Genomic DNA, 11,947 nt, shown 5'->3' on the forward strand with positions numbered 1-11,947 from the left:
CCGGTCATCTGGATCTGATGCCCAGTCTGCATCTGAGAATCCAATAAGAGGAAGAGTAGCTGAATCTTTCTTCAAGTAAATTCCATAATCTAAAGTGCCAGATAGGTATCTCAAAATTCTTTTCACAACTTGCCAATGAGACTCAAGAGGAGCTTGCATAAATTGACATACTCTGTTCACACCATAAGCAATTTCTGGTCATGTGATTGTAGCATATTGCAGTGCTCCTACAATGCTTCTGTAAAGTTGTACATCTTTCACTAAGTCACTCCCAAAGGCTGTGAGCTTTTGTCCACTGGTCAGAGGCGTGCTGATCCCTTTGGCATATTGCATTTTTGCTCGATAGAGCAAATCAATAATGTACTTCTTCTGTGACAAATGCAAACCAGCAGTAGTCTTGGTCACTTGGATACCAAGAAAATAGTTTAATTCCCCCATATCTTTCAAGGCAAAAGTGTTGTGTAGACTGGAAACTAAGGCTGCAATTTCTTTTGAATCACTTCTAGTAATTAAAATGTCATCTACGTACACAAGAAGATACATACAATGACTAGGAGTGATTCGAACAAAAAGAGATTGATCAGATTTGGCTGAGCTGAATCCAAATGAGTGTAAGGCTCCATGTAACTTCTCAAACCACGCATGAGGAGCTTGCTTCAAGCCATATAAAGCCTTGTGCAACTTGCAAACATACTGAGGATGATTAGGATCAAGAAAACCATGGGGTTGTGCCATGAACACCTCTTCCTTCAAATCACCATTAAGAAAGGCATTATTTACATCAAGTTGCCTTATGCCCCATTGTCTAGACAAAGCAATAGTGAGAATGATTCTAATTGTGGTAGGCTTTACCACTGGACTGAAAGTTTCATTGAAATCAAAACCTGCTACCTGATGAAACCCTTTGGCCACCAGTCTTGCCTTATACTTTTGAATTGTACCATCAGGATTCTCCTTTACTTTAAACACCCATTTGCAGCCAATAGCATGTCTATCTGCAGGAAGGGGAACCAATGACCACGTCTCATTCCTCATTAGGGCCAAGTATTCATCTTGCATAGCTGATTTCCAATGTTCTTGCTGCAAGGCATCTTCTACAGTAGCTGGTTCACGGGAAGACATATATGCTTTTGGTTTAAAAATGTTTGACTTAGCCCTGGTTTGCATAGGATGTGGGGGACCTGCAACCACCTGGGAAGGATGATTAGAATCCAAGTTGGGTTGTGAAATAGGTGGTTCCAATTCAGGACTATGGTCAATAAAAGTTTGTGGAAGAGGAGAAAGAGAGGGACAATTATGCACTTGAGGAGAAGGATCAATGGAAGAAGACAAAGGAATGGTAGGTGGATTAGCAAAAACCTCCACATTGGACTTGGAGAAAGAAGACAAATCAGATAGGGAAGACTTTTTGACAGCATAGGGAAAAGAATTTTCATCAAAAATTACATCTCTAGACATGATAATTCGACCATTTGAGTCCAAGCACTTGTAACCTTTATAGTTAAGACTATAACCAAGAAAAGTACAACAAGTGGATCTGAATTGAAGTTTATGTCTATTGAATGGTCTGATGTTGGGGTAACAAGTACACCCAAAAACCTTTAAGGTAGAGTAATTGGGTTTTATTTTAAACAACTCTTCTAAAGGACTCTTGTTTTGAAGCAATGGTGTGGGTAATCTATTGAACAAGAAAACAGAGGTTCTGAAGGCCTCATCCCAAAATATAAGAGGCAAGGAAGCATTTGCTAGAAGAGTTAGCCCATTTTCTACTACATGTCTATGCTTTCTCTCAATTAAACCATTTTGTTGATGAGCTGAAGGACAAGAAATTCTATGGTGAATACCTTCAGTTTTGAGAAACTCAATGAAGGCTCTAAACTCCCCACCCCAATCGGACTGTATGGCTTTAATTTTGAGTCCTAATTGAAGTTCAACAAGACTCTTGAAATTTTTGAATGTTGGAAAAGCATCTGATTTATTTTTAAGAAGATAAATCCAAGTGAATCTGGTTTTAGCATTAGTAAAAAGAATGTAATATTTGTAGCCATGAAAAGAAGGTGTTGGTGAAGGTCCCCATAAATCTGTATGGATTAATTGGAGTGGAGTGTGATATTCAGTAGTAGATGTAGGAAAACGGAACTTATGAATTTTTCCTAAGCAACAAGCAGAACAAAAATCAAAATTTGTTTTGTTGACAGAAGACAGATTACAACTAGACATAACTGTTTGTACAACTTGAAAGGAAGGATGACCCAATTTGTTATGCCACAGATTACAAAGGGATATTTTTGAGTTTACAAGCTCAGAATTTATTGAACAAGATTGATTAACAGACTTTGACAGAAAAGATCCTTGAGACTCTTGACTTCTTGAAGGTTGCTGTAGGATATTTGGAGTGAACTGTGATGGATCAAAAATATAGAGACCATCCTTAACTCTCCCTTCCATTAGGATTGCCTTGTTGACCTGATCTTTCACACAACAATAGTTAGGATAAAACTCAAAAAACACATTATTATCAGAGGAGAATTTAGAGACACTGAGTAGATTTTTGGTAATAGAAGGCACATGTAGAAGTTGTTTTAATGAGAGAATTCTAGAGTTGAATTTTGAACAGAAATTTGATTGACCAATGTGCTGAATTTGCAAACCTGTTCCATTTCCCATGTGGATTTGATCATTTCCAGTGTAATCCATGCATGTCATCAGGTTGCTGATTGTTGGTGTAACATGGTTTGTTGCTCCCGAGTCAGGATACCAGTTGGTATCATAAACCGATTGAGGAGTAGCAAGCATTGCAGCCATAGGATTTCCAGGATTGTTGGTGGAGTTAGATTGAGTTTGTGGAACAAAATTCTCATCAAAACGATACCAACACTGTATAACTACATGACCGATCTTTCCACACAACTGACATTGGGGACGATTATTAGAATTCCAGGATTGTTTTCCATTACGACCACCACGACCACCAATGTTCTGCTGCTGAAAACCACGACTACCATTGAAACTTCCTCTAGAGGATTGTGAGTTCTGTCCTCTTCCAGTTCTTGAATTAAAATTCTGATGATTAAAATTGGATCCATTATAGCCACCTCGATTCTGCCTCCTGTTGTAAGTGGTCAGATTAGCTATTGGTGAAGCTGAATCTGACTCCTTGTTGTGTTTCTCAATACGAGCCTCTTGTGCTAACAGCAAAGACTCGATCTCCTCTATAGTATATGGATCTGTCCTTGAATTCACTGATACTATAAAAGTATCATACTCCTCAGTCAGGCCATTGAAAATTGCTTCTATATGATCAGACAAAGAAATTATATAGCCAACAGAGGCAAGTTTATCAACATTATTCTTTATTTTTAAAATATATTCGTTGATTGAGAGAGATCCTTTCTTGGTATTCCGTAAGTGAGTCTTGTATTGAGAGATCTTGGCTCTGGTTTGAGAAGCGAAATACTGATCCAACACTCGCCAAATCTGAGCAGCTGAATCACATCCTACCATCCTGGTAAGAAGACTCTCTGTTATCGAGGAGAGAAGCCAAGACACAAGAAGTTGATCCTGTTGTTCTCTTTCAAGAAATTCTGGATTGATCTTCCCCCGCGCTTCATCTTGATTTGAGAGAAATTTTTGTGGAGCTTCCTTGGTTGGATCAAGAAAATCTTGAAGCTTGTGTCCTCTAATGGCTGCCATGATCTGCTGCTTCCATAAAAGATGATTGTCGTTATCCAGCTTCACTGAGATTGTATGGTTAAAAGTGATTGGAACGAATTTTAAACTGGAAGAAGAAGAAGCCTCCATAGTTGAGTTGGACAAAAGGTCTCCACTATTCTATTCTCTATTGCTCTGATACCATATTAAGAAGAGAAGCAAAGAATAAGAGAAGCATCTTCTTGAACAGGAATTGATCAGTAAGTGTTTTTCACCATGCTCTGTTTTTGCTTTTATAAACAGAGTATCTTACACAGCTTTACCAGAAATTAGTTTCAACAGTTTGCAACCATCTCTACAACAAACTTAGGGCCGTTAATCCATAACTAACAATCTAACCATCTCTAACACTCATGGTCTCAATTTTTTAAATTCAATCTTTCTTTTATTAATCATTTTGTATAGAAAGTGAAATTGAACATCGATAGGCTTTGTATGTGCTTAAAAAATTTATTTTTTAGTTAAGTGAATAACACTTTAATTATCATAACATACTCATGATATGCTTTTGGATAGCACCCAAGTTTTCAACTGGTCCATGTAATTAAATCGCCTCATCAACAATCTTAAAAATGGTCATATATTATGCTTTTGTAGTTGATAAAGCAAGTAAAGAACCCTTTACTAATTTATAAGTTCTTATTTTCAAATAATAAATGATTTTATGTAAAAATGTTGTTGATGGAATCACTATTAATAAAAGTGAAATAAATCTACTAAAAGTAATTAATATAATTAAAATTACTTTAAAAGGAAGACTCAATACCAATAATTTATTTTAGTTTTAACAAAAACAAGTCACCTTTAAAAATTTTGAAGAAAAAGTCGAAGATAATCATTTTCCTTTGCCAAAAGTTTCAAAATAGTTAGGTTTAGTGGTGAGAAAAAGTTGGTTTTGAAAATTGAATCCACTTAATCTTCCTTAGGGCTTGGGTGCGTCCAACTGTTAGACTTGTGTCTAATTCAAAATTTGAACTCCCGTGAGAAAGGTATAAATGGGTTAGAAATTATATATGATAATTTGTAAAAACCCGTAAGAGCTATAAGAACTCGAGTTTGCCTTGGGTTTGGAATGGGTTGAGAATTTCAAATCTAATTTCAAGTTAGGCTAATTTGGTGTAGGTTGTACATTTTGATGAACGGATTTGAAACAAGTTAGCCTTCTAACCGGTTCAAGTTATGGTCCTAATTTTCTTTCCTATTCAACAAAATTTATAAATTGTTATTAGTTATGTGAAATTTTAATCATAAGCAGTATTTAGATGTGGTAGGGAATATATATTTTATAAACTAGTTAAATTATAAATTCTACTATTAATAGAAATTTGTTAAAATTAAATATAAATATACCAGTGCCCTCTCTTACTCATGAATAATATATAAATTTAGTTTTTAATTAAGTAATTTATCTAATTGATGATCAACCAAGGTTAATAGAAGAAAAAGAAGGCCAAGCATTTTCTTTGGAGTATTTTCAGAATGGCAGTGAGTGCCTACAGCACATTGGCAATCAAGCCTGCATCCAACATAAGATTTCTCATAAATTAATTTTATAATAACGTGAAGCAATTCCAAAAAAATAAATATTGTATAGTCGGTTCTTCCATGGGTAATAGAGTTGCATGAGTACTTATTTCTATATATAAATTTACTTATGGCAATCTAACCTTTCATGCTGGATCAGAAGAAAGCTGTTTTTAATCATGGGTACGGGTGCAATTGTCATAATATGAGGAGAAAAAAAAAACTATAAAAATAAACAAACAAATATTTGATTAACAGTAACTTCTCGTATCCTATATTCAATCAAATATAAATATGACAAGTAATGAAATATATTATCTAACATTTTTTTTATCTTATAAGATATGTTAATCACGTGATAAGATATAAAATATACATATCCTATAAATCAAAAATTTATTTTTTATTAAATTTTTATTTTTTAATATACTCATATTATAAAATAATTTTTTGTTATAAATTAAATTTATGATTAAAAAACTACAAAATAATATTAATATATGATATATAAATTATTTTTAAATATTTAATAACATAATATTAAAAAATACATTTATAAAGTTTAAATATTTTAATTATAAATATTATTAAACATAACAAAATTTTTATTTTTTAAATAGAAAATATTTGAATGTACTATATTTTTTAATATTAAAAATAACATAAATTTTATATTATTTTTTATTTATTTTACAAATTAAATATAAATATAATATAATACAGTATATTCAATTAGATATATTACATTTTAATATATTTCATAGCCTATTAAAAATTATATTTTAATATATTTCATCACATATGCTAGATATAAGTATGGTATCTTAAAGAACCAACCACACGTATCTTATCCTATCCTTCCCACTACACATATCTCAGATGCACAAGGTAAAGATATGCCTGATTGATGTTGATAGTCGGCATAAAGCAGCCCTTAAGTCCTCATTCTTGGATGCTTGTGTGGCCGTAATTAATTTGGTTTGCACTAGGGGATATTGTTTATATTACAAAAGTCAGGCAGGGACAGAGATCACTCCTTTGAAATCTGATCCAGTAACATCCTTCCCTCCAGAGTCCAGACAAATGCTTCGTGTCTTTTGACCAATATTCATTGGATTTTGACAAAAATGACATTGCTAAAATATGCTGTTGTCTTGATTATAATATTTATAGAGCGCAGTTGGATGAATAAGAAATATTAAAAAAAAAAATTGTGAGGAAGTGAGAGATTTTACATTGCCAAGAAGGTAGAAAGTTTATTTTAATTAATCAAATTATTTTTTATGTCCGTAGACTGATATTATCCACTGAAATGGATTGCATCACTCAAGCAAAGCCAAAAAAACCTTTGGTTTTTCCATCTTATTTGTCGTTATTGCTTGTATAATTTAGCCGGAGATAAATGCAATCCTATGTTCACCCACGAGTTGAATCAGCAGCCATGGAGTTCCAACTTCCATTTTCAACGATTGCCATGGCCGCCATGTTCACCTTTCTGTTCCTCTACTATTTTTCAAAGATAGTAGAGAGTTCTGAGAGGAAAAGAACAGCTCCGGTAGCCGCCGGGGCGTGGCCTGTGATCGGTCACCTCCATCTGTTAGGAGGCCCTGAACTACCCCACAAAACCTTGGGGGCGATGGCCGACAAGTACGGGCCAGTCTTCTTAATCAAACTCGGTGTGCAACGAGTCTTGATGCTGAGTAATTGGGAGATGGCAAAAGAGTGCTTTACCACCAACGATAAAGTCTTTGCCAATCGGCCCAAATCAATAGCAGTGGAGGTCCTGGGATACAACTATGCCATGTTCGGCTTTGGCCCATATGGCTCCTACTGGCGACAAGTACGCAAGATAGTCACTACAGGGCTTCTCTCAAACAGACGACTTGAGATTGTGAAACACGTCTGGATATCAGAGGTGAAGGCGTCAATAAGAGAGCTGTATGAGTTATGGATCAATAAAAGAAGTGATTCAAACATGGTGTTGGTGGAGATGAAGGATTGGTTTGGGGACCTATCCCTCAACATGGTTCTTAGAATGCTCTCAGGGGGGCGAGATTCGAGCAGCAAGGAAGAGAGGATGCGGTGCCACAAACTGGTGAGGAATTTTTTCCAATTGATGGGTACTTTTTTGGTGTCGGATGCTCTTCCTCTTTTGAGGTGGTTCGATTTTGGAGGCTATGAGAAGGCCATGAGGAAGACTGCAAAAGATCTAGACCATCTACTTGAGAGCTGGTTACAGCAACATAAATCAAAGAGATCATCTGAGCAGGCGGACGGGAACCAGGATTTTATGGATATGATGCTGTCCATGTTAGATGACATGGCTACGGACGAAGATTTAAAGGGTTTCGATGCCGATACCATTAACAAAGCTACATGCCTGGTAAGTTTTTTTCTTACCTAGTTTATCCATTATAAGGGAGCAAATTATTGGGAGCATGCACTCTCTTTATATTATTCATCACCGCTTGTGGATTAAGTAAAAATGAAGAAACATTTTTAAATTAGTATTTTGGAACAATTGATCACAACTTATTTCTGCTTTGCAGACGATTCTGGCAGGGGGCACTGACACTGTTACAGTTAGTTTAATATGGGCTCTCTCTTTGCTATTGAACAAGCCGCAAGTATTGAAAACGGCTCGAGAGGAGTTGGACTTGCATGTAGGAAGGGAAAGGCAAGTTGAGGAACGGGACATGAAAAACCTGGCCTACCTCAATGCTATCGTCAAGGAAACCCTGCGTTTGTATCCAGCTGGTCCACTCACAGCACCACACGAGTCAACGGAGGACTGTCTCGTGGGTGGCTACCATATACCAGCTGGCACACGCCTGCTGGCCAATCTTTGGAAAATTCATCGAGACCCAAGTATATGGTCAGATCCAGATGAGTTCAGGCCAGAGAGATTTCTCACAACTCATAAGGACGTTGATGTCAAGGGTCAACATTTTGAATTGATTCCGTTTGGGAGTGGTAGAAGAATTTGCCCCGGTATATCCTTTGGTCTACAATTTATGCAATTCACACTGGCCAGCTTGATACAAGGGTTTGAGTTTGCAACCATGTCCGATGAACCAGTTGATATGACTGAGAGCATTGGGTTAACCAACCTCAAAGCCACCCCTCTTGAAGTCCTCGTTGCTCCACGCCTGTCATCTGATCTTTATGAATAAATGAAGTGTCCATTCACTGATATATTTGGGTTTCTTTTCCAAGTACTGATAAATCTTATCCCTTCTTGTGGAAGTTCCTCCCAGATATCATCATGGATGATTAGCTGGAAAGTAAGAAAATGTTAATTCTCAGTGCAGGACCAACAAACATATATACTTTGAGACCAGCTTTCCATGTTTGAGATTATGTTTGGTTGGTGGTATTGAGTAAGATATTAATGTTTTTAGATATTATTTTTAATTATGCTCTATTGTAAAATATATGTTATATGTTATGATGTCATATAATGTACTCTCCTATATTTAATTTGTAAAAAAAAATTAATTAATGAAATAAAAAAACATATTATATTTCAATGTTTGATATTTATATAAAATAAAAATCTTATTATAAAAATTCAAAATTTTCATAAAAATCATCTATCAAAGAGACGATTTCAAGCCAATTTTCTTTATAAAAAAAAAATGACAACGATAACTTTCTTCAATTATTTTCACAAAAATAGTCTCTTATAGAGATGACACTAGGCCAATATCACTACAAGAAAAAAGTGAAATAATGATACTTTTTAAACTCAAGAAAGGTAAAATATGACACTTCCCTGAAGCGTCATCTCTGTCGTGTCATTAAATGTTACAATTAACTATGACACTTCCAAGAAGCATCATCCTTTATTAATGCTTTCAATGGCGCTTTAAGTAATGTCATCCTTGAATAATGTCAACACTGACACTTGTGGAAGTGTTATCTTTGAACATTTTTTATTGAAATAATTTGTATAAAATTACCATTCTTGACACTTATGTGAACGCTATGTTTGATTTAGTTTTATTAATGACACTTTTAAAAATGTCTTCTTTGTTTAATGTTAACAATGACACTTATAAAAGCATCATCTTTGAACAATTCTATTAAAAAAATAATATTTTGATTCCGTTATTAAAATAATTGATTTTTTATATAATTAAATTAAAAAAACAATTACAACTAATAAAATAAAATTGAATTTCATTAATTAAAATATATCCAAATATTGATATATATTAACCTAGTTTAAACAATTAATGTAACCACCTATATATATTAATTACACATTAACTTATTAATTATATCAAAATATTTCAATAAGAATTTTTAATTCTAACATAGGACAAACATTGGTACCAAGACTACTAAAATAAACCATAATATTTAAAAGCATAGTTCAACCTCCTAATGGTTCATTGATGTAATTTTCATGGTTTTTTACTTCGTCTTCTTTAACACAATGGTTTATCTTCTTTTAGCAAACAAGTTTCCTTTGTAACCTATAAATAAAAATAAGGAAGAGTATAAAACATCTAAATTATATATACATACAATAAATAATAAGCATAAATGAAATTATAACTTTCACAAAATTAATTTAGCTTATCAAGTTTGCTTACATGAATCGTCTTAGCCTCTTACATATATGGATTGTGCTACTTTCAATTCATTATAAGAACAAAAAAATTATATTATGAAGTGTTTTCAAAATAAAATATAACAGATTATTCTAATGTAGATAAAAAGCTCTCCATTATCATCTCTACGTTGCACCTTTAGAACATTACTTCAAAAAAGACCTCATAAAGAATTCATCAAAGTAAAACTAGACATACAAAATATTTCATTAAGGAGACCAATGAGTTGAAACTAAATAAATAAATTTGTACTCTATCAACAAAATACTTGAACTACAATTTCAACTAACATATTATGTTTTCCCCAAAATAAGGAAAAAATGTACTTAAATTTTTTTTAAAAAGTTTGATATTTTATTGAACAACATAGAAGAAATAAATTTTGTTTTTATGAGATAAAATATTGTATTTTTAGTATAAATTAATAATTAAATTAAATCTTTAATAAACTCATAGACTCTAAGCGAATAAATATGCATTAAACGCTTATTATAAAGTGTGTATATGAGTTAGGGCTATTTTGTAAGGACATTTAATGGTGAACTTTTAAAGTATTCTTGAATACAAGAATAAGTCCTATAATGAACAATAAATAAAAAAATACCAAGGTCCAAACACGATGAAAACCATCATGTTATCACTATGTTATGATCAAAATTTTATTTTTAATTTCTTATATGTTTTTTCATTTAACTAGTTTTTTTTTTTTTTTTTTTCCGGTTCCTTTGATTTTTGTTTATTTTGATAATAAGAGAAGCTTGTAATTTATGAGTAATATATTTCCAAATATGATATAATATCAAAAATTAAAAGTGGCAAATCATAAAACCCCAAAACAATAAGAGGATAAATGAAACATGACGTAAACATTAACTAACCCAAAATAAATATTCAACAAGATGAAAATTTACCTAAACAAAATTAGCAAGGACAAATAAGGGGAAGGTAGTTGGGTTGAGAATGGTGACTCTTTATTATACTATGAAAGCAACAATGAATCAACTTCTTCCTAAGCATGATGATGTTCAGAAAAAAGCATCTCAAATTTTGACTTTAAAATTTGAAAGAAAAGCAGTTAGCTATGAACATTAAGTTGGGTTTAATCATACTTAATATTATAACTATGAAGTTATTATAACTAAGGCAATAGAACTTACTTTTTATTTGGAGTTAGATTTTTCCAACCTTAATCTTCGGAATGGGAAAAAATAGTGTTAGAGATTAGAGGAGTTGAAACAATGAGCAAATTATTCTCAATAACTCTTCCAAAACCTCATAAGAGTACAAGTTTGAAGAATGAAAGCTTTAAGAAAGGATTTGGATTAGTACAATGTAAGGATCCAAACACATTTAAAGCTTTAAAGAAGATTGACCAATTGAGTAATGTGATTTATAGTTATTAGGTTAATGCAAATGAACTAGTTGGGCACTTACTTGGTTGGGAAAGTGATGAAAAGTATGACTCCTGGTTGGGTAATTACTTGGTTATTTAGGAGAAAAATCAATTTTAAATAAAATAAATAAATAAATAGTTTTTGTGAGATTTTATATGAAACTTGAGAAATAGTAAGAAAAAGAAAATAAATAATACAAAGGCAAATTAATTTTTTGTTTAATTGGTTTCAAAAATATAAAGAAAAATGAAGTAGGATAAAAAAATTTGAGAATTTATACAATTTTAGAGTAAGAAAATTGGAGGATTGTGGTAGAAAAATAAGAATTTAATTTAAAATTTTATTATATTTTTCTTCAATATAGATCAAAGTCTAGCTTTTAGGCATAAAGAAACACTACAAACACATGCTAACCAACCTCAATAATCAGCACACATGTAAAAGTAAATCTATCACAAAATCCTAAAAAGATAACAAGAGATATGGAGAAAAGCATATATAGAAATAAAAAGGAAATCTTCACATTTTAAATTTTTCCTCAAGCATGAAAACAACTTATTTTTGGATGGGAAAGATTATGAACACATTTAAAGAAAAATATTATTTGTGTTTTGGATAGACAACAAAATTTTATGGTCTTTGCCTTTTAAAATAACTTTCCTATTTAATACAAGAAAATAGAGAATAACTGTAAAAGAA

At 32.6% G+C, this 11,947-nt stretch overlaps 1 protein-coding gene across 1 annotated transcript; it reads left to right on the plus strand.

Moving 5' to 3' along the window:
* The first annotated feature begins 6,580 nt into the window (after nucleotides 1-6,580).
* LOC117906067 (cytochrome P450 CYP82D47-like) lies at nucleotides 6,581-8,652 on the plus strand. The gene is made up of 2 exons (XM_034819012.1): nucleotides 6,581-7,618; nucleotides 7,785-8,652. The coding sequence occupies exons 1-2, from the start codon at nucleotides 6,638-6,640 to the stop codon at nucleotides 8,406-8,408; spliced, it is 1,605 nt and encodes a 534-aa protein (XP_034674903.1). The 5' UTR covers nucleotides 6,581-6,637; the 3' UTR covers nucleotides 8,409-8,652.
* The last annotated feature ends 3,295 nt before the right edge of the window (nucleotides 8,653-11,947 follow it).

This window comes from Vitis riparia, chromosome 18 (genome assembly GCF_004353265.1).
Source record: "Vitis riparia cultivar Riparia Gloire de Montpellier isolate 1030 chromosome 18, EGFV_Vit.rip_1.0, whole genome shotgun sequence".
Taxonomy (NCBI): Eukaryota; Viridiplantae; Streptophyta; class Magnoliopsida; order Vitales; family Vitaceae; genus Vitis; species Vitis riparia.

Bases quoted from the DNA above. Each gene is read 5' to 3' on its own strand.
- LOC117906067 (XM_034819012.1), top strand. From the start codon at position 6,638: ATGCAATCCTATGTTCACCCACGAGTTGAATCAGCAGCCATGGAGTTC. The intron at 7,619-7,784 runs GTAAGTTTTTTT...TCTGCTTTGCAG, and splicing joins TTAACAAAGCTACATGCCTG to ACGATTCTGGCAGGGGGCAC.